The sequence below is a fragment of the Rhinolophus ferrumequinum genome, chromosome 9, assembly GCF_004115265.2.
Source record: "Rhinolophus ferrumequinum isolate MPI-CBG mRhiFer1 chromosome 9, mRhiFer1_v1.p, whole genome shotgun sequence".
NCBI classification, from domain to species: Eukaryota; Metazoa; Chordata; class Mammalia; order Chiroptera; family Rhinolophidae; genus Rhinolophus; species Rhinolophus ferrumequinum.
The window spans coordinates 28,305,842-28,328,616 of record NC_046292.1 but is presented as its reverse complement, the minus strand read 5'-3'; the positions used below and the strand labels follow the sequence as shown (position 1 = coordinate 28,328,616).

General features: G+C 40.9%; 2 protein-coding genes and 1 pseudogene across 4 annotated transcripts in view; all 3 read right to left on the bottom strand.

The window, feature by feature from the left end:
- ZFP69B (ZFP69 zinc finger protein B) lies at positions 1-10,900 on the bottom strand. 3 transcript variants are annotated; one of them, XM_033115403.1, is made up of 6 exons: positions 10,809-10,900; positions 9,876-10,304; positions 7,364-7,449; positions 6,405-6,531; positions 5,620-5,715; positions 1-1,915 (listed from the first exon to the last, which is right to left on the bottom strand). In XM_033115403.1, exons 2-6 carry the CDS (start codon positions 10,000-10,002, stop codon positions 747-749), a joined length of 1,605 nt encoding a protein of 534 aa, XP_032971294.1. In that variant the 5' UTR covers positions 10,003-10,304; positions 10,809-10,900; the 3' UTR covers positions 1-746. The 3 variants fall into 3 exon arrangements, with proteins under 3 accessions (XP_032971294.1, XP_032971293.1, XP_032971292.1); XM_033115402.1 differs by having other exon boundaries at positions 10,647-10,885; XM_033115401.1 differs by having other exon boundaries at positions 10,724-10,885.
- A 5,105-nt stretch (positions 10,901-16,005) lies between these two features.
- The window catches only part of SMAP2 (small ArfGAP2), a 43,118-nt gene continuing 36,348 nt past the window's right edge, over positions 16,006-22,775 (bottom strand). The window contains exon 10 of the mRNA XM_033114347.1: positions 16,006-17,389. Coding sequence (XP_032970238.1) covers positions 17,264-17,389 — 126 coding nt within the window. The 3' untranslated portion in view covers positions 16,006-17,263. The remainder of the gene's footprint in view (positions 17,390-22,775) is intronic.
- Positions 18,647-19,808, bottom strand: LOC117026698 (28S ribosomal protein S35, mitochondrial-like; annotated as a pseudogene).

Here is a 22,775-nt window from a genome sequence, read left to right as displayed (position 1 = left end):
GAGAGATATTGCTAAACGGTGCATAGGACAGCTGCCCATAAGAAAGTATCCAGCCCAAAATATCAGCAATGCCAAGGTTGAGATACCCTGGTTTACGTATGGTAGAGTTGAGTATTTCTGACAGATACCTAATGGCCCACAACACCTAACATATTTACTATCTGGCCCTTTATGGAAAAGGTTTGCCAATTCTTCTCTATAAGAAACCATAAAATATATAAAGGACCTCATGGATAGTAGATTATCTATCAGTTCTAGAAAGCTTCTTTTAACATTATTTCTTCCAGAAATGAGCCAACCAATATTTTTATTTATACCTCTTCTAGCCATATAAAGCGCTATAGTAAAAGTTGTTTTGATACATTAAAGGCATATTTAAAACAGTGATTCTCAAAAGCCAGTCCACAGATCACTGACCTGCCATAATGAAGTTTTCACTGGCCCACAGTAAAATGAGAAAAATAAAGACAAATTTAGGAGATTTTCATAAAGCTGACTTAATTCAATGTAAAGGGCTGTTCTTTATGATTATACCTCTCCTGTATTTTAAATGCCCTTGCTTTTCTGAAACAATGCTGATAATAGGTGTTTTGTGTTTTTTTTTAAATATGGCAAAACTAATAATAGTTGTAACATTTGGTTAAACCAATAAAAAATATTATTGGTTCTTAAAATCCAAAAGTCAGAAAACTACTAATTTAGAGGCTTTTGTCCCAATATGAGGATTTTTTGATGTTGAACATATTTCACATATTGTTGCTGAAGGTATTTCTTAAATGTGTTTTGCAATGTCTAAGAAGTGATGAACTACAGCTGAAGGCTTTTCCACATTCATTACAATCATAAGGTTTTTCTCCAGTATGAATTCTCTGATGTTTAGCAAAGGATGAATCATGCCTAAAGGCTTTCCCACAATGATTGCATTCATAAGGTTTCACTCCAGTGTGTACTCTCTGATGAATAGAAAGATGTATTCTCTGGCTAAAGGCTTTCCCACATTCCTTACATTTATATGGTCTTTCTCCAGTATGAGTTCTCTGGTGTTGAGTTAGGTATGTGCTGTGGCTGAAGGTTTTACTGCATACATTACAAATATAGGGTTTCACACCAGTGTGAATAATCTCATGTTGCCTGAGGTGTCTAATCTGAAAGAATGCTTTTCCACAGTCTTTGCATGTAAAAGGTTTCTCTCTAACATGAGTTCTCCCATGCTGGATCAGCCCAATGCTCTGGCTGAATGCTTTCTCACACACACCACATTCATAGGGCTTCTCCCCAGTATGAATTCTCACATGCTGAGTAAGAGATGACGGGTGTCTGAAGGTTTTCCCACATTCCTTACATTCATAGGGTTTCTCACCAGTATGGATTCTCTGATGTGGAATAAGGGATGAACTTTGGCTAAAGGCTTTTCCACATTCTTTACATCTGAAAGGTTTCTCTCCAGTATGAATTCTCATGTGTTCTGTAAGGTGAATGAGCTGTTTGAAGATTTTTTCACAAATACTACATTCAAAGGTTTTCATTCTTGTATAACTCCTTGAATGATTAATCAAATCTAAATTGTATCTATTTCTCCTTCTACGTTTGTCATATTTATGGTCTCTTTTTCTTGGAGGACCTACTGGGCCTGGAATAACTTTTGAGCTCACATTAATACTTTTCTCAAATCTGTTAGATTCTTGGCCTCTCCCCTGAGTGAGCATTTTCTTGTGGATCAAGGGAATTTGCCCCTCACCCATTCCTTGGTTTTCCTGGTGGCTTTCAAACTTATCACATCTGGAGACTCTTCCAAATGTGGAATACAAGGTCCTTCTTCTTGTGGATCTTTCCATCATCAGGCCATGGTGTAATTCTTTCCACAAAATATCATTCTTTAAGGTTGACTCTCTGCATTCTGTTTTACTCTCCAAGTCTGAAAGAAATCCAAAAATATAAATAGCCCATATTCACTGCATTTTAAAAAAATAAATGGACACAGTGAGAATGGGAGGGAAAAACAACAACATATATTAAGTACAGGAAGCTCGGACTGTCTTCAAATGTGATACTGCCATCTAGAAAGCTAATATGAAAGGAAGTGAAGAAGTGGTCAAAGGAAGCAATTATAAGTATGTGAGATGACTTTAAGAAATTGGGAGAGTCCGTCCATGTGAACTGAAAGAGGAAATAGAGTAAGAAGAGAGCGTTGCTAGAAGGGCAAATACCAAGAGATAAGGTTAAGGCAGACAGGCTTCTAATACCTATCATCTCAAGCCCGTATTTCTGTGCCAAAATCTTATTTTCTTTATTAAAAAAATTTTTTTTTAAGTATTTATCTCATACTTTTTATACTTGAAAATAAAACATTAAATAATATAGGAATGCATTCACTAAAAAGGGGTAGACTCTCTCAATCTCATCCCCATTCCCTCCAGTCTCTTAGGATTTTGCAATGCATCTGTTCAGAGATTTCCCAACAATATGTGCATGTGAATGTTTGCATTTATGTATCTATGGTCATAAATATACATTTGCACAAAAACGGGATCATGGTGTGTGTGTGTGTGTGTGTGTGTGTGTGTGTGTATTTTTGCATCTGTTTTATTATTTTTTAACTCAGCTATGTCTTTTAGGCCCCCTTCTACCATGTCTGTACATTTATACTGATCGCATTCTTTGTAACAACTGCACAGTATTCCACGTTATGGACATACCATAATTTTCCCTATTGAAAAATATTTACTATTTTAGTATCCAATTTTTTACCTTCTCATTACACATACATTTGTGTACACTCCTGTCAGTATTTCATAGGATTTACTAAAGAGGAATTATTGGGTCGTAGGTATGTGTGCTCTCAGTGCATGTGAGTGCCTTTCCCTGCAAACTCGGGGTTTTTATCAATCTTTGTAATTTTTGCCTATGTAAAAGGTGAAAAATGGTCTCAATTTGTGCCAAAATATTAACTACATTGTAAAATCTTAAAGGTTAGAGAATATGTATTCTATCCATAGTACATATGGCACAGATTTTTGGATGAGGGGTTTCCCTGATTTTTACTCTCTATTTCTATCCTTCCCTTCTGGACCCTGCCCTAAAATATGAATATTTCCTATTTACAGTGAAATCTTATTCCCCAGGATTTCTAACTTCACTTTAGTTATAGCACATACAAAGTGTTCAGTAGTAGCTGGATAGACTTTAGGATGGATTTAAAAAGCAAGTACAAATGTTTAGATTACTCACTACAGGGAATAGGGAGTCACTTAACTTTCTTTGAAGGGAAAGAACAAGATAAATGTATATTTCAAGAGGCCAAATCTGGCAGTAACATTCAAAATGATTCAGAGAAAGAAAATAAGACTTAACAAATGCAACTAGAAAATCACAGGAATAGGCATAAGATGATGGGAACGTGGCTTAGCACTTCATCAACAGACATGAAGAGTAGGAACAGATCTAACAGGTCATATCAAAGAAGAAACCATCGGGAATGAGGGGGAAACTGAGAGTAGAAAGCATGATACATTCTTGCTGATACCATGATTTCTAGTCTTAGAGACTGAAAGAACAGGAGGAGTCATTCAGGATGAGAAACTTATTTGAGAGAGAAGATGGCTTCTGTTTTTGGATGCACTGGGTTGGAAATGACAACAGTGCATCTATATAGAGATGTCTTAAATATGAGGGATGTGTGGAGATAGAGTCCATATGGATGTATAAGACCAAGATAAAAATATGGCAAATACAGGTGTCAAAGGGATAGTTGAAACCACCAAATGCATTGGTAGGAGTTTATGAGGAAACAGAATTGCAATGTAAAAGAGAGGTGTCTCGGGGATTGTGGCAGAGGCTACTTGCTAGTCACTGAAATCTGTTCTCCCCATTTTTGAATACCCAACTACACTATAGGCCCCATTCTTCCTTGAATTTGATTGAGTGAAGTGACAAAGGTCTCCCCCGTTAAGTGAATGAGAGTGAAAGTGATGTGAACCACCCCAGCTTGGCCCATAAAGTGAGTTCCTCTTTGCACTTATATGACAGCTGGCTAAATTCAGATGACCAGAAGGCCCTGAGGGGATTGTGGAGCCACCATCTGGAAGAAATCTTGGTCCCAGAGTTGCCAGGTGGAAAAGAACTGTCCATTGAACTAAACAGTTCCCCCAGAGCAGTATATAAGCAAGAAATTCCTACTCTGTTTGAGCCAAATTTTAGAGTCTATTTACTACAGTAGTTTAGCCTATCCTAACAAAGGTGTAAATGATACATCTGCATTAAAAAGGATGTTGAGGGCCGGCTGGTGGCTCAAGCTGTAGGAGCTCTGTGCTCCTAAATCCGAAGGCTGCCGGTTCGATTCCCACATGAGCCAGTGGGCTCTCAACCACAAGGTTGCCAGTTCTATTCCTCGACTCCCACAAGGGATGGTGGGCAGCGCCCCCTGCAACTAAGATTGAACATGGCACTTTGAGCTGAGCTGTCACTGAGCTCCCAGCTGGCTCAGTTGGTTGGAGCGCGTCCTCTCAACCACAAGGATGCAGGTTCGACTCCCACAAGGGATGGTGGGCTGCGCCCCCTGCAACTAGCAACGGCAACTGGACCTGGAGCTGAGCTGTGCCCTCCACAACTAAGACTGAAAGGACAACAACTTGACTTAGGAAAAAAAAAGTCTTGGAAGTACACACTGTTCCCCAATAAAGTCCTGTTCCCCTTCCCCAATAAAATCTTTTTTTTTTTTTTTAAAAAAAGGATGTTGATGAGAAGTACCAAAAAAAAAAAAAAAAAAACCAGAGAGAGGAGCCAAAAATTATTAAACTAGCTGTTGAAGGAAAGGATACCAAGAAGGTGATGAGGTCTAGATAACCTAATACTGCCTTGTAGAATAGCACCATCAGAACACAAACTGCAGACTTGGAGTCAGAATGATTAGAATCCAAATACTGACTCCAAGTTGTAGGTAAGTGACCCTGTACAAATTTCTTAACCTATGAGGCTTCTTTTCCTCATTTGTAAGATGAGGCTAAAGTCGGCACAGGACTCACAGAGGCCAGCTTGGTAAGTAGCTGTCATTATTACTGCTCTTAGAAGTTGAAGAAGACTGTTAAAAGCCACCAGATTTGGTAAGAAGGAATTACGTGGTGATTTCCCAGAGTCATAAATTACCTAAAATAAAAAGTTTACACAAGTTAAAAAGAGAATTAGAATTAAAGCTATGATCACAGAACAAGATTTAGGGAAAAATTTTAAATGGAATCATGAGAGAAAATGATATCCACGATAAAATGACATGAGAACCCAGTGAAGGATGCTGTATTTCATGAGGAGAGATCCATGGAAATCTGAATGTATAAGAGAAAGAAACTATGCTCAGGGTAAGATTTAGAATGCTCGAGAAAGCAAAAAAAGGAATAATGAAAGTCAGGTCAGGTGAAGACTAACCCCCATGAGGAAGGCATCTCTTCCTCTGACTCCGGAGAAACTAATGAGGAGAGGCAAGTGCAGAAAAGGGGTAACCGAGTGGTAATCAGGTTTCCTGTGGGTTCCATCCAAATGGACTCAGTCTTTCCCCACAGCCTGGAGAAGCCCTTGAGTGGAACTCTCTAGCAAACATAACGAAGGCCCCATCTGCCTTACTCTTACCTGAAGTTGGACTTCCTGAAATATCTCTCTCCATCAGCCAGGGTTCTTCTCCTTTCTCCAACTGGGAAATCACACCAGGTTTGGAAAGCTGGTACCCTGTTCATAGAGAAGAAAAAAACTGTATGTGCTGAGGTCAAAAAGCCATCGCAAGGGGGCGGCTGGATGGATCAGGTGGTTAGAGCGCAGGTTCTGAATGACGGGGTTGCCAGTTCAATTCCCACATGGGCCAGTGAGCTGCGCCCTCCACAACTAGACTGAAGACAACGAGCTGCCACTGAGCTTCCAGAGGGGCGGCCGGATGGCTCAGCTGGTTAGAGCGCGAGTTCTCAACAACAAGGTTGCCGGTTCAATTCCTGCATGGGTGGTGGGCTGCGCCCCCTGCAACTAAAGACTGAAAACGGTGACTGGACTCGGAGCTGAGCTGCGCCCTCCACAACTAGATTAAAGGACAACGACTTGGAGCTGATGGGCCCTGGAGAGACACACTGTTCCCCAATATTCCACAATAAAAAACAAAAAACAAAACTGATGTGGCTATTCACATGCCTTAAAAAAGAAAAAAAAAGTCAGCACAAGAAGTTAAAGAGAGTTCTTAGGTATTCAGATCTTCTGAAAGGTGGAGTAGAAAGACCAGGGCCTAAAAGACCACAGTAATCCTGACTTGGTATTCAGAATGAACTGGAAACATTTAATAGAGGGTCCAAAGCCCAAGCATACACTTAACTTAGAAATAAAATTTTTCTTCCAATAGGCAGGTTCTAATTCCAAGGGGAGCCCATCCTTACCCACTGAGACCAGGTTCCCATAGTTCTCCAGCATCACCTCCCGGTACAGATTCCGGTGAGCAGGGGCCAGCTGCCCCCACTCCTCCTGGGTGAAGTCCACAGATACGTCCTTGAAGGTTAACAGTTCCTAGAACATCAAATATGTTCCTTTTCAGCCAGCGTTCAGGAAGTTGTCCTGACCTTATCTAATGCTAAGAGATTTTAGTCAAGTTTTCCTAGACACCCTCTTGAAAATCGTTGTGCTGATTCTCTGCTGGAAGTTATGAAACAATGCTGAGAGCATGTAAGTTGTCTTTTGCAACTTACAATTTGGCAGAAGGCAAAATACTCATGAAATATTAAAGAAGGTCACAGTAATTTAGATTAAAGACAATAAAGATCAGGAATATTTGAGAAAGAAGGGAGTTCAAAAGGGGCAAAGGCCACAAGAGAAGACAGGGACCACTGTTGGGCTGAAAGAATTGGTGAAAATGAGAACATTTCACTGGGGTAAAATACCATTAGCTGGGTATTTCTGTTAGAAAAGTATGTGAGAATAGCATGTTTCTGGAGGGAACATGCTACCTAGTAAGGAATTCTACCTAGTAAGGAAGATTCTTTGATGGAAGCAGACACTCTGTGCTGTAAAGTATAAATGCAGCTTAAAATGTTTTATGGTTTTCCTTCCTCCAAATACCATCATGGAAGTTTAAGGGTAAGAACTACATTACTTATTTTTACACACACACACACAACACGCACAATTTTTAAATTTGTTGGACAGAAGTTTGCTAGAAACAAGAGGGGTTCCTGAGGAAGGTTACTACCGGTGGGGAAATTACCTGTGAATGAGGATGCAGCCTCATTTCAAACAGGCTAAGAAAATCCAAGTGAAGAAGTCAAAGTCAAAGAAAATCCAGTCCAGGGCTCCTAAAATCTGAGAAACAATTTCAAGAAAGTGACAGGAAACTCCAACCCACCTGGGATTCTGCTATTGGGGGCACAGGGATCACTTCATTCTCAAAACTTTCTCCCTGGGTCTCATCAGCATTCTGAGAGAGCAGAGCTGGGAAAGGAAAAGAGCCATGAGGTTTGCATCTCCCCAAATCCCCCAAATCTAAAAAGTGCCTGCAGACCTGCTGAATGTGGCTCTTCCCTCAGCACATTCGCGAACAGGGACATTCAGGGCGACTCAAGAGCCTCATGAGTGCAGTTTTGGGGGATTAAAGTTTCCCAATGTCAGTGCTCGTCCAAAAGTACAGATCTGCCAGGCACTCCTCTGTTCAAAAATTCTTAGAGCTTACCCACTGACAAGAAAGAAAAATCTGAACACTTCACCATGGCCTTCCAGACCCTCCGCCACCAGCACAAAGTTGCTTCTCCAAGAACTGTCTCCCCGGAACACCATCCTTCATCTACTGGACACATTCCCCCACACTATCCCGTTCACCATTCTTTGAACACACCTGGAGAGCACCCACCTCAAGTACTCTCCCCCAAGTCCTACTGGGCGAAAAACTGAGGTATCCTTCTGGACCAGTTCAAGTCAAGTTTTCTGACACCTTTAATAAGAAGAAAGCTTCCTCTCCCCTGTACTCCACCAAAGCTTGGTTTTTATCTCTGGTGTCTATCTCAGGCTGCCTATTATATTTATTTTTATAATTCTCTCCCTCAATTGAGTACTATTACGAGTATATGCGTAGAAACTGTATCCAGTTCATTTATTCCCCATCTTCTAAAGTGTTAAGCATAACATCTGCCAAGTTGCTAGAATTCAAGAAACAGTGGCTCTAAATTTGAGGTATTAAAAATATGAATTAGATGGGGTGGGCAGTTAGCTAGTTGGTTAGAGTATGGTGCTAATAACACCAAGGTTGTCAGTTCGATCCCCACATGGGCCACTGTGACCTGTGCCCTCCTTAAAAAAAAGAATTAGGAATGAAGGCACATGAATTATTGTCCTTGTATTTTTTTCAAACTTTTTATCATGAATATCAAACACCCATGTAGCCACCACCTACATTCAATGACTGTTTACAAACATTTGTCATATTGGCTTCATCTACCTGTATTTTTTTCTAAATCATTTCAAAGTTACAGACATCATGATACTTCATCCAAAAATACTTCAATAAGGATCTTCTCCTGTATCATCACAATACCAATTGTCACACTTAAGAAATTTAATAATAACACCATAGTATCATCTAAATAGTCCATATTCAGATTTCCTCAATTGTTCCCAAACTGTCTTTTATTCTGGATTTTTTTTCCTAACCAGGAGCCAATCAAGGTTCACACATTCAAAGTGGTTGTTATCTCTAGTCTCTTTTACTCTAGAATAGTATTTCCCTTTTTTCCAAGACATTAGTTTTTTAGAGACCAGAAGTCTCACTGTATCCTCATGGTGGGTTTTACCTTATTTCTCCATCCCTTATGTTTTCTTTAAACCAGAAGTTCAGCCTTGAAGCTTAATTTAGGATCAGGTTAAACATTTTGGCAGGAATACTTCATGGGTGATACCTTGTGTTTTACAGTACATTACGCAGAAGGCACCAAATGTCAGGTTATCCCATTATTGGGACACTTGGTTAAGATCTGACTACCAGATCTCACCACTGGAAAAGTACATTCTTTCCTTGGCATTTAGTAAATAATGTGTTGGGGAGATACTTTGACATCATGTGAATAACCTGTTTCCTATCAACCTTTCAATTATTTCATTTACGGTAAAATATTCTATCATTTCTTCTACATTTATTATTGTCAGGTATTTTCTATAAACAGCTTTCCCTCAACAACTGGAAATGATCTAAAAATCAAGGTAAATGCATCCTTCATTTTCAGAATAACCTATTTTCAAAGTAAGAAATCAGTGTGTTCATCATCACCAACGTTGGCAAATAAATTTTTCTCCCCTTCTTTCTCTATTTTAAATGCCATCATGAACTTGTGGGATTTTATTTATTCAAGGTGTTACAATGAATTTGGACACTTAAACTGTCCCAAATTTGTCCAGTGGAAGCCCCTTGAACCTGGCTATTGCATCCACCTGATAAATGTCCATTAGTCTTTGAGCTCTTCCTTGCTTTCTAGCACAAGATACTCTAGGCTCACCTTGTACTCTCCCTGCTGCCTTCTACTTATGACCTAGCCACCAACTACCTGGTCAGGTCTCTCATTTGATTCACAATTCCTCACTGTAAAGTAAGGAAAACCAGGCAAGTCCTCCCTGCCCCACACGCCCATAGGGAAGATGAAAAGAAAGAACATATACAGCCATGGCACTGAAATATTGGTTTTAGGTTGAATTGACCATAACTACTTACTCAGGAAAACCCCAGACCAGCAACCATAATCAAGACTCCAGAAACCTCTTATCCAATGGTCTCCCCAAGAGATGCTTCTGCTCAGGTGTCCACCTTCCTTCTCACACCAGAGGATGTTGTTGCTTTTCCCCCCACCCGCCACCATCCATCAGTCTATTCTCACCTTCTCCTTCAAACATCTTAGTCAAGTCCTCCCACAGGGGCGTCCCCTCCTTGGCCTTCCTTGGATGGTGCAACTTGACCCAGGTGCTGGGCTCGTTGGGCAGGGTGATGAGGGGCCGCTGCAGCATGATGACTTCAGCACTCCTTTCTGGGGGACTCTCCACAAGGTGGACAGTTCTGATTGGGCTTGTCCACTACTGATGAGGAAACTGCAGGAAACTCTAAATGTAGGCTTCACAGGTGTACAAGTGTCCTCCCTCTCAGGAATCCAGGGCACATACAGTACCAAAAGCCGAGTCTGGACCTTTCAATGTCAAGGCTCTCAAGGAACACTTCCTTCCCATCTTGAGCTCCATCTGTCTCCTCCGCAAGCAGCTGGAGGCTCCAGGTATTTATCCTAAGCAGCCACCTCTGCAGCGTCCTGGTGATGCTGGACAGAAAACATTAGAATCAGCAGAAGGATCTAGAAGGCTCAGTTATATGATCAGAATTCTAGAACTTGCACGAATCACTGAACAATTTTTACAAAAGATACAAGGAGACCGTGGATATACACAGCCGTCGTGGTCCAAAACACTGCTGGAGTCATGAAGCATAAAGAGCTGAGTAAAACCCAATTCTTTGTTTTTAGGCACTATTATGTTTAAAATAGACTGAGACGTGGAATCAGAGCGGATCTCGGTTTGAATCCCCGCTCCGTCACTTGTTGGGTGTGGCAAATCATGCAACCGCTTTAATCCCGTTTCCTTCCCCCTAAACAGAGAGGATAAACCTTTTGCCAGAGCTGGACTGGCCCGGCCCTGCCCCCGCAGCCTTTGTCTGAGCCCGATTCCCGGGCTTTGGGCTCACCGCGCGCCACGCGTCACCGCGGGCGGGGCGGAACCGGCGCATCCCTGCTCGTCCTCTCCCGAAGCCCGGGAGAGGCCCTGCTCACCCCTCATCGGCTCGGATCGCACGCCCTGGCCCTACAGCCGCCGCCGGATGGTGTCCGCGCAACGCGAAGATGCGCCTACGTAGCGAGGCCCCGGCCGGTGCGCCTGCGCGGCCGCGGCCTCCGCGCGTGGTTCCCAGCGTCCTCCGGGGCAGCTCCCTGTTCGCGGTCCCTTCCCGGGGATGCTCGCCCGGCTGTCCTGTCGCTCTCCGCTGCATTACAGATCCGAACCCAGATTCCTCCACACACACCCTCTGCCCCCTCACACAGAGACTACTGAATAGAACCAGCTCTCCTCTGCCGAGACTAAGAATGTGAATGCTTTTTTCTGTGGAGGTTTGAAACACTTGACAATAGGGAAGGAAATATCTGTATCACTTCTTTGTCGAAACAACATTGGTATAAAAGAATCCATACCACTGTCATTTAATAATAAATACGTGGGAAAGAATGAAAATGGAATGGAATCCAGTGTTTTATTTAAAGATCAGGTAGGGTGTTTTTTTTCTGTTCTAGTATTCAATAAGTTCTCAAGTCAATCGCTTTCCTTACATTTCTGAAATGTCAGAAAATACACAAAAGCAAAATAATTATAATCTCACCAAGCAGAGATAACCATTGCTAACATTTGGTGCACACACTTACTTACACCCTATACACAAACACACACACACACCAGTGATATTTTTCATGCATTTTTATGTTTTTTGTTTTTTGGGTGTTTTTGTGTGTGCGTGCAAAAAATGATCATACTGTAAATGCTGTTTTATTCCTGGGTTTTGTCTCAACAACATAGGAGTACATAATTCCAAGTATATACTTCTACTTCAACAGTTTACAAAATTAACAATTTAGAAAATAGAATAAAACTTTGTAGTTGCTAGCTGTTATGGACTGAATGCTTGTGTCTTCCTCACCTACTCCCCCAAATTCATGTTGAAGCCCTAACCCCCAGTGTAGCTGTATTTGGAGAAAGGAAGTAATTAAGATTAAATGAGATCATAAAGATGGGGCCCTAATCCAATAGGCTTAGTATCCTTGTAAGACAAGACACCCGAGGGCTTTCTCCCTTTCTGTCTCCTTTCTTCCTTCCCTCCCGTCTTTCTACCCTCCCTCCCTCCCTTCCTCTTTCTTCCTCTCTCTGTCTCTCTCTCTCTCTCAGTGCAGGCACTGAGGAAAGGTTATGGTGAGGATTTAGCAAGAAGGCACCATCTATAAGCCAAGAAGAGAGCTCTCATCAAAAACTGACCCTGTCAGACCTTGATCTGGGACTTCTAGCCTTCAGAACTGTGAGAAAATAAATTTCTATTGTTTAAGCCACTCAGGCTATGATACTTGGTTATAGCAACCCAAGCAGACTAAGTCACTAGCATATAGTATTTACGGAGTATGAGGCTTTGTTCTAAGTGTATTACGTATTTTAACTGATTTAGTCCCCATAACAACCTCTTAAGGTAAGTACTGTTATTATTCTTACTTTGCAGATAAGAAAACTGAGGTTTGGAGAAGTTAAGTAACTGGCACTGCATCATGAAGCTTGCAAGTGGTGAATCCAGACAGTCTGTGCCTCTATCTGCTACTCAACAAAAACGCAGCATAAAATACATTATAGTAAAATGTTAATGGTAGAGTCTAGGGAGTAGTACATGGATGCTCACTGTAAAATTCTTTCAACTTTTCTGTGTTTGAATATTTTCATAATAAAAATATTAGAAAAATATAGCTAAGGATAAACAACAGGAATGTGTGACATTATAAATAAAACTACAAAAATTACTCATTTAAATGGAGAGAATAGTGACATATACCATATTCATGAATTGGAATAGGACATTCTAAATCCATTACTTTTCTTCCACTTTAATGCTCCCCAATCAAAATCTCAACTTTTCTTTTTACTAAATTAAATGATTCTAAAATTTACCTGGAATGGTAAGTGTTCCAGAATAGCCAATACAAATTTTCAACAATAATGAAGTCAGACTTGCCTTACCAATATAATTGGTATAAACTGACCTACCAATATAATAGAAGATATTATTTTGTATTATTGAGGCACAATAATTAAACTAAGATAAAACTAATGCCAAAATACTCACAAGCTAGTTGAAATGAAGTTGGAAGCCCAGAAACAGACTTGATAATTTATTTAAATTTAATGTTATAAAAGTAACATTTTAAATTAGTGGGGTAATGATGGATTATTCAATAAGTGTCATTTAGGACAACTAAGTAGCTATTGGGGACCTGAACAGATCCCTTACCAAAGAAGATACTCAGATGACAAGTAAACATATGAAAAGATGTTCAACATTATATATTAGGGAATTGCAAATTAAAACAAGATACTGCTACACATCTATTAGAATGGCCAAAATCCAGAACACTGACACCATCAAATGCTAGTGAAGACGTACAGCAACAAGAACTCTCATTCATTGCTGGTGGGAATGCAAAATGAAACAGGCACTCCGGAAAACAGTTTGGCAATTTCTTACCAAACTAAACATACCCTTCTTATACAACCCAGTAATCACACTCCTTGGTAATTACCCAGATGAATTGGAAACATATCCACACAAAAACCTGCACACAAATGTTTATAGCAATGATAAAAGTGAACGGGCATCTTAGGATGACTACCCATAGAACTGGGAGGTCTATGGGCGGAGCTGGGCTCCCTGTTACTCTCTAGTCCTGACTTCCTGTTAAAACTTCATGGTTCCAACTTCCGGGAGAGGGATTTATTTATATAGGGGGCCATCTTGGGAAGAGGTAACTTTTTGCACATGGGCGGCCAGCCTGTGGTGTGCGGCTAATGTGTGTCTTCACACTGCTGCGGTGGTTTTGTTTCTTTTTCTTTTCCTGAATAAAATCTCTTTTGGTGGACTACCTGGCGAATAATTTTGTCCAGTCAACAGCAACTTTATTCATAATTGCCAAAACTTGGAAGCAACAAAGATTCCTTTCTAAGTGAATAAATGAACTGTAGTACATCCAGACAATGGAATATTATTCAGCACTAAAAAGAAATGAGCTGTCAAACCATGTAAAGACATGGAGGAAACTTAAAAGCATATTACTAAATGAAAGAAGCCAATCTGAAAAGGCTGTATGTACTGTATAATTCCAACTATATGACATGCTGGGAAAGGCAAAACGAGACTGTGAAAAAATAAATCAGTGGCTGCCAGGAGTTAGGGAGAAGGAAGGGATGAATAGGGAGACCACACAGGGTTTTTAGGACAGTGAAAATATTCTGTATGATACTATAATGTTGAATTCATGTTTAGGTCATTATAGGTTTGTCAAAATCCATAGAATGTACAACACCAAGAGTGAACCTAATGTAAATTATGGATTTGGGGTGATAATGACGTGTCAATGTAGGTTCAGTTGTAACAAATGTACCACTTTGGTGCAGGGTATTTGGGGAGTCTCTGTACTTCCTGCTCAGTTTTGTTGTGAATCTAAAACTGCTCTAAAAAAAATAAATTCTAATATAAAAAAAAGTCTTTACCACAGGACTTTTCAGAACCATTACTATTTGGATATTATATTCCAGATGTACAAGAGCTGATACTTGTATAACATGCAGTCTTTTCCGAACTTATTTTAGTGTTATTGTGGAATACTTTTGAGCATCTCACATCCTTATAACCAGTTCACGAATTGCTGCTCTAAGCCATTCCATTCTCCCCTACCCTGCTATCAGCTCTTGCCCTCTCTCTGGTCCTCTACATCTGGTTTTGTTCCCTCGAATACACTGTTCTCAACAGCCTAAAACTCAAATCTGACCGTATCACTCCACTGTTTACAACACTTCACGCTAAACTCCTTCCTAGAGTATAGGAAGACCCCTGCGATCCAGCCCAACCCCACCTGTCTCACCTCTCGCCACACCCCCACTCACATCAGACCTTAGGAACATTGAACTGTTGTGCGTCCCCCAATGTTCTGTGTTCTAGTAGGCTCTGCATCTCATTCACATGGTGCTGCTATCTGTCTGGAATACTTTTCTCCCCACCCCACCCCACCCACTGGCAACCTCTCTACGCGCCACTTCCTTAGGAAGGCTTCCCTGACAGGGCGAGGTGCCCCTCTAGCTCCCATAAAACACGGATAAGAGAGTCTAAGTCTGTTGTCACATGATACTGTGAGCTTCTCAAGAGCCAGGACTATGTCAGATTCGGTTTTTATCTGTTCTTCCAAAATTCTAAAAGCTGATGCTCCCCAGGGCTCAGTCCTCTTCTCATTATGCTTTCTGAGGTGACACCATCCAGTCTCAGAGCTTTACATACCACCAATTCCCTGATAGCTCCCAAACCAATACCTCCAACCAATTTCCAGTGCAGACATTTACCCTTGTTCTGCTTTTTCCAGATCCCCACACAACTGGCTGTTTACTCAGATCTCAGTTCAAATGTAACCTCCTGAGTACTCCATTCAAATGGTCCCATACCCACACATTTTCCTTGTCTTACCTTGTATTAATACTGTCTGAAATAATTTATTTACTTGTTTATCATCCACCTCTCCTACCACACTGTCCTATGAGATTGGGGGATTTTGATTTATTGCTTTATTCCAGAGCCCGACAGTGTTTGGCACATTGTAAACACTTACTAAACATTTGTTGAATGCATTAATGCCTAACACAGGTCTGGCAGGTAATACTTGCTTGCTAACATTTGCCTGCTAAATATCCAATACTGTGCTACACGCACCACAGAAGTTGTGTCACTTTACTTGAAGTATTACAATGAACCCTGTTTTACAGACGCGGGGTTCAGTAGCTTACCCTGGTCAGAAAGTAAGAAGGGATATGACTACTGGCAGCCCGATCCAGACTCATTTTCTTATCCTCTTGTATCTGTGTGCCATCCTCTCATATCTGAAACTCAGAGGAAGGAAGGGAGGGTCTCAGCTTCCCTATCTGGAGGGGATAAAAAGTGCTTCTAGTTCTGATGTTCTGCGACTCTAGCAGGTGCAGATCTCCACAGTTCCCTCTGGTCACAACTCTAGACACAGTGGAGAAAGGAGCCCTTTCTGGCTGCCTGAGCCGGAGCCTGGCCCTTGGGTGTGCCCCATACAGAATGTTTTAAAACACAGGAAGTGAGGGAACCGACCCCGGAGAGCAGAAAACCTGGGGGGAACTCCCCCTACTCCAAGAGTGACACAGAGTAACAGCAAGCACACAGTCCTTCCCTGCAATATTTATTAAGGAATTTACACATACACAGGAGAAAGGCAACCAGGAATTGTGGTTCCCACAGATGAAATCTTTTAAGCAAAGTTTTCTTAATTTTCAAGTAGGGTGAACAATGACTGAGCGGAAAGCTGTCCAGGCTCTCTGCCTCATACACCTGGAACAGGTGGGGAAACAGAGCAGCTTGGGATCCACAGGCATGAAAGAGTGATTGGCAGGTTGGGAGATGGGAAAGGAGGAAGGGAGCCATCAATGAAATTGCAATTTTTTTTAAACTATAAGAAAAACTGGCAACAGTTTTAGGCTGTTGATAAATTAACTCCTCTCTGTTGTAAACCTAAAAATGAAAAAACAAAAACAAAACTACCCAGAGCAGATGGGGAGGGTGTGGGGGGTGGAACACGAACACACACACACACACACACAGACACACACACACAGAACAATACATGTTACGCCCTGCATTCTCACTGGAGGGAATGGTCTTCCAGCCGTGGAGCCAGATCCTACTGCAGGCAGGATGGAGGCAGGGAAAGGGGGGTGTGTTTTTGTGTGGGACTTTCAGAGTCTTTGGTGCTAATAAAGGCTGACTGAAGCAGCAAGTTCTGAAGTCTCAGATCCAGAAAGCAATTCAGGGCACAGTAAAGTAATATTTTTGCTCACCCCACAGATGGGGGTTTGCTCACCCCAGGGCTAGGGCCAACCTGACCTAAGACCCAAGGAGTAGTTAATTTGATTTCAGTACTTTCTTCATTCCCATAAATCATGGGACCATGATGGCTCCCTCTTCAACCAATAATTTAAACACATAGAAATAACTTAACTCACATGGAAGTACCTCTAAATCCTCCCCTTTGCCTAAAACACATCACCTGCAGATCCTTCTGAGAGTCTGAGAGGAGGTTTAACCTTGTGCGAAAGGTACTCAAAGGCGTGCACACTTCTCCCACAGCTTAAGTGCCATCTGCCAACAATTCCTAAGGTGCTGGTGCAGGAGAGGACTGGGGCTGAGGCTGGGGAGGAGTCAGGATGGCTAGGGAACATGGACAACATAAAGCAACAGAGAGGTCTGCGTGTTTGGGAAGTGGCGGGACTGGGCAGAATGCCAAACCCCAAATGACAGATTGAGCAATTTCTAAACCAAACAGAGAGAGGTAGGAAAAGGGGATGGGTGAAAGGGCTGGGGAAAGAGGAAAAAGGGGGACAGAGAGGGCGGAGGAGAGTGGCAGCCATACAGGTGTTTTGTTTTTTATTTCCACATCTGAGGGCTGAGAGTCTGGTTTGCTGCCTGTCCATTTCCGCCGCTCATCGACTGTCCATAGCTCAGCATGCCATTGGCTCCACAGAAGTTCATCCCAGCCATCTGCTGGGTCATCTGAAAGGGAGAGAGGAGACTTTCAGACCAGGATGTGGGCATGCAGCCAATTAGTGCAAAAGGCAGAGGAGGAGTCCTTCTGTCTGTGGGGAGCGGGAGAGTGAGACAAAGGGGAACTCTGTTATGGTACATAATTGCCCTGAACCTTAAGAGATCGTTTCAAGGACACCAGACCATGTAAATGAAGGACTTTTCAGAAGAGAGATGTTGACAGAGCCTAATGCTCAGAGAAGGAAAGAAGGGATCTTGGAGCCAGTCAACATAAAAGCAGCCTGAGAAGTTAGCCTCTTTTTCCTTTCCAGGATCTCATTCTAAATAGAAGGGGCCTATTGTTAACTTGCTGTAGCCAACCCTCAGAGTATGGAGAAACCCCCATGCCAGCGCCCCTGTCTTATCTCCACGAGGGAGTTATTACTGTCAGGGAAAGTGCTGTGAACATTCAAGTAGAGAGAAAAAGGAAGAAAAAGAAACTGGACTGTTCAGAATGAACAAATGAAAGCAAAAAACAAAACAAAAAATACCAATGTCTCTTCAGTGCATGAGAAGGGAAGATGTTGGGAAAAAAGAGTCAGTGGAGTAAGGCCCGACTGGGGTTAGTGTAGGGCCTCTTTATGAATTAGGCTGAAAGACTAGCCTCTGGCAGTGAACAGAAGAAATAACTTATCAAAGAAATGTGCCTTAAATTTCCTAAGCCTAGTACATTTTCTATATAAGTTCTTTTTCTTTAGGATGCCTATTTTTCTTCCATCAACTTTTAAATAAAATTTCAAGTTTACAGAAAAGTTGAAAGAATACTACAGTGGAACCCAAATATCCCTGCCTTTTTTTTTTTTTAATTTATTGGGGTGACAATTGTTAGTAAAATTACATAGATTTCAGGTGTACAATTCTGTATCACATCATCTATAAATTACATTGTGTGTTCAGTACCCAGAGTCAGTTCTCCTTCCATCACCATATATTTGATCCCCCTTACCCTCATCTCCCACCCCCCACCCCCCACCCCCCTTACCCTCTGGTAACCACTAAACTATTGTCTGTATCTATGAGGTTTTTTGTTTGTTAGTTTGTTTTTTTACTTAGATGTTTACCATTTATATCCCTCACACTGTGGACCCCCCGCCCCCATCCACTATCTCTCTGACATCGCACCGAGCCATCCCATTTCTACTATCTCCACTCCCAATGCTGTACTCTGCCTATTGTAAGTGTATACATACCTATATATACATATATATATAATATTATAGTTGGCATTCATTATTGTTCAACTTCAGATGTACAGTGCAGTGATCAGGCATCTAATGCCTTTTTTTAACATTTTCAACTTTATATCAAGTTAGATAACAATTACAAATAGATTATAAAATTAATAAATCAAGCAGATTTTTCTACATAATTTACATTAGATTTAATAGCCTCTTCACTGATTCTTTGTATTAAGAAAGGGTATTTTCATTGCCCCCCTCATTCTTAAAACTGACTACAGACTTTTTGTAATCTTCAACTTCTTTAGTATCAAGGAGCTTTTCTTTATTTACTTCCAGATTTTTCTCTGCAGCTTTAAATTCGCAAGTGTTTCTAAGATATTTTTTCTGAGGAGCTATTTTTCCATATATACTCTTCCATGTGTGCTTCAGTATTATTTTTCTCCCACTCTTCAGTTTTCCAAGACTCATGGTATAAAACTGTTAGCAGATACGTTGCATAATCATAATTCTGTCTCTTTAAAGGGCACCTACTTGTCTTGAGGTAAGCACATCTATGCCATGGTCTTGCAGTATCGCTCTCCTACAAGTTTAGTAAGTTTCTTCTTTGCATGATCATCTGAATTCAAACAGGAAAGTTTAACCTTCAATGTTACTACTTCTGCGTTGGGGTTTCAAATGGATGGTCCTGATGAAACACAATCAGCTGTGTCAATTTCAATTGGAAAATGCTTCACACATTTCTCATCACTCTCTCGTGCAGCTGGCCACTCAGTGCAGAGATCTCTAAGAGCCTCACAGGAGACAAACACAGAAAATTGGGGATCTTTAAAGTCCTAGATTTCTCTCCTTTGCCATGGGCACTGGCTCACCAATTTGATCAGGAAGAGGTACTGCCGAGGGTTTAAATGATGCTGCAACAGGGTAAAACTAGGCCCGTCCCAGTGAACAGCCATTTTCTCGGTCCTAGGAGGTAGTGCCTCTCTTCTCAGGGGCCCTGCAGATTTGGATGGTCTTTCTATTGTACACAGGCTTGGTTTCCGGGCAAGAGCAGCTGGAGACACGGTGGTGAAGAAAGCATGCAGGATCCTGGCTCCTGGCTGCAGGGCCAGCGCGCGGGGAACGCAGCGGCCTCCGTGACTGCGAAGATGACAAGCCGCTGAGGACAAGCGCAGTCCCGCGTCACGGGACGGGTCCCATATGGCCCTTTTTCAAATTCAACAATGGTTAGCATTTTGCTATATTTTCTCTCTGGGATTTATGTATTATAAACTTTTAAAAATTTTGATAAGCACTGAAAATTGCAGAGATTATGACATTTCACCGGTTAAGTCAGAATGCATCTCATAAGAAAGAACACTTTTCCTGGAACCACAATCAATGAACATGCTCAAGAAATTTAAGATCAATACAACATTCTAGTATGCATTTCATTTTCATATCTCTTTAATCTAGAACAGTTCTCCCACCACATTTTTCTTTTTTTTCCCTGGCATTTTTTAAGAATCCAGGCCACTTACATATATTTTGCAGAAAAATCCTTCGATTTGAATTTATCTCATGTTCTCTTGTGATTGGATCAAGGTTAAATATTTTTGGCAAGAATTCCATGTAGGTGATATTGTGCCCTTCTTAAGTCTTAGTACAAGATACTAGAAATCACATGACATTAATTTGTCCCATTGTTGGTAATTTCACTTGGCTAAGGTAGTAACCTGTAGGGAAGATGTTAAGTTAAAAAAATTTGTCTTCATTGGTTGATGTGAGCTTTTGTCTATTAGCCTTTATCTGTTCCTGTATGTTGAGGTGATTTCTGTGCTGTGATCAGGAGTGGAGTAAATTCCCCTTTTGGTCTCATTCTCCAGAGCAGGGAAGACATGAGATGAGATTGTTTTTCTGTTTGGTCTCATTCTCCCGAGTAGGGGAGATGTGAGATGGGGCTACTGCTCTGTCTGTGTTGTGAGGTGATGGTTAGCTTAGGGTTAAAAGGAATTCTGGATCAGGGGTTGAGAGAATTCCCTCTTTGTTCTGTCTGTTTCGCCCGCATCAGCAGAAGAAGTGAAGAAGTAGCTAAGTTATATCAGGATGACGTGACAGGCACGTTGCCAGACTTTGGAAGGCCTTGGGCTTATGGTCCCAAGCAGGAACAGTAGATGTTGCTTGTCCAGATGAACTAGCCCTTCAGCCAGATAAACAACATTTTTATCACAGTAACTGCCGGACCCTCCTGGAACTGGCCATTCCCAGAGGGGGAGGCAGGAACAAGGAGTTTGGCTCTAAGGTACATTTTTAAAAAGATAGATAAGACAAACCTCAGTTTGCAGTATAATTTTTGTCATTTGGTCATTTGTCATTGGTGATTCTTCATCATTTTAACATTCTGGAAACTTCCAGCACCATGCAGCTTACAACACCCAGAGATGTCCTGACTTCCAGCCGCAGACCTGGTGAGGTCTGACTGGTTGCCGACCTCTCCAGTGTTGTTCCCCATGGATAGCCTTCTTGAAAACTGTTAACATTTTAGAAGCTTGTATGCACCTTGCAGTTTACAGCATCTAACGGTGCCGTAACTTCCAAGCAACAACCACTGCAACAACAACGGCAGCAACGACGACATTCTAGAGAACTTGTTAGCATCTTAAAAACTTATATGCAGCTTGCAGCTTATAACATGACAAGACACCTTGACTTCTAGCAAACAACAACAACAACACCAACAGCAGCAGCAGTCTTGGGAACTAACAAGCAGTGATATGGGAGATGCCTGAGTTTCTCTCAACTACAGACCTGGCAAGGTTTTGATTTATGACTTTTCCAGTGCTGTTCTCCCCTGGTTTGGTGAGCTTTTGGCATCTACTGTAATAGTTACTATCCTATAAAGCTTATTACCGCTTTTGAATATGTCTTATTGTTATTTGTGTATTTAGCCAAGTGATTTTTGATCAATAGTAAACATGTTGAGGTCTCTTAAACTTATATGTATGTGCACTCCTTTGACATGACATTGTTATCAAAGTATATAGTTTAGTCTTAACCACCTTTACTTTCTGTCATTAGCACATTCTATTAATTGCCTTTGTATTTTGCTATTGCATATTGCTAAATAAATTGATTAGATATTGCTAAATAAATAAATTCATTAGCCCCTCTCTAGCATGTCCTCCTCCTTCTTTCCTCCCGATCGTCATTACATAGCCATCATGTTTTTTCATTGTAATGAATACATAATCTGAAGGGTATTTCTTTAAGAATGTGTGAATACTTTGTTCTTTCTACAATTATAAGTTGTCATTCTTCTGTAAAGAAGGCTTTCCATCTCTTTATCCCACACACATTTTTCAAAAAAAAAACAACACTATGGACTCATGAATTTTTTCCCTCAGTGTGTTATAATCCACTAGTGTCATTCTTTTTGATGTTAAAATTGTCACATATTTGGCCAGTGGAAGCCTCTAGAAGTTGGCTCATGTGTCTTTTTGACATGTTCCCATCCATTTTGCAGCACTTCAATACTTATATAAATAAAAAAGAATGAAAATAAGTGAATTAAAATCCCATCTATGAAAGCCAAAAAAAGAAGAGCAAAGTAAATCAAAAGAAAGCATATGGAAGGAAATAGTAAAGATAAACCATAAATTGAGGTAGAAAACAGAAAAATGTAGAACTAAGAAATAAACCAAAATCTTGGTTTTTTTAAAAAACTTGTTAACAAAATAGATGGACCACTAGTTAACCTAACTGAAAAAAGGATAAGGGTGAAGAAGTGCATAAACATACAAAATAAGAAATGACGAGACAGAAATAACCATTGAAACAGGAAACTGAAAAATCATGAGACTACTTGGCATAACTTTTGATAAATGAATTTGAAAACCTAGATCAAACGGATAATCTAGGTAACCAGTTTTCCAAAAATGAATTCCATACAAGAAACAGAGAAAGCAATCAAATAATTTCTATACAGAAAAGCCAAGACCCATACAATTTCACATGGGAATTAAAGCAAATCTTCAAAGACCAATAAATTATTCTAGGCTACAGAAAAAGGAACATATGACTATACTTTTATAAAGCAAGCATCACAGACACCTACACCTGATAAAGACAGCATGTGCATGCACACATGTGGCATTCATTCCTTTGCCCATCTCTTTATATTCAGACTTTGAATCATTTTG

Bases quoted from the DNA above. Each gene is read 5' to 3' on its own strand.
- ZFP69B (XM_033115403.1), bottom strand. From the start codon at position 10,002: ATGCTGCAGCGGCCCCTCATCACCCTGCCCAACGAGCCCAGCACCTGG. The intron at 7,450-9,875 runs GTGAGAATAGAC...TTCCTTTCCCAG, and splicing joins TAAGATGTTTGAAGGAGAAG to CTCTGCTCTCTCAGAATGCT. The intron at 5,716-6,404 runs GTAAGGATGGGC...CTCTATGAACAG, and splicing joins TGGGAACCTGGTCTCAGTGG to GGTACCAGCTTTCCAAACCT.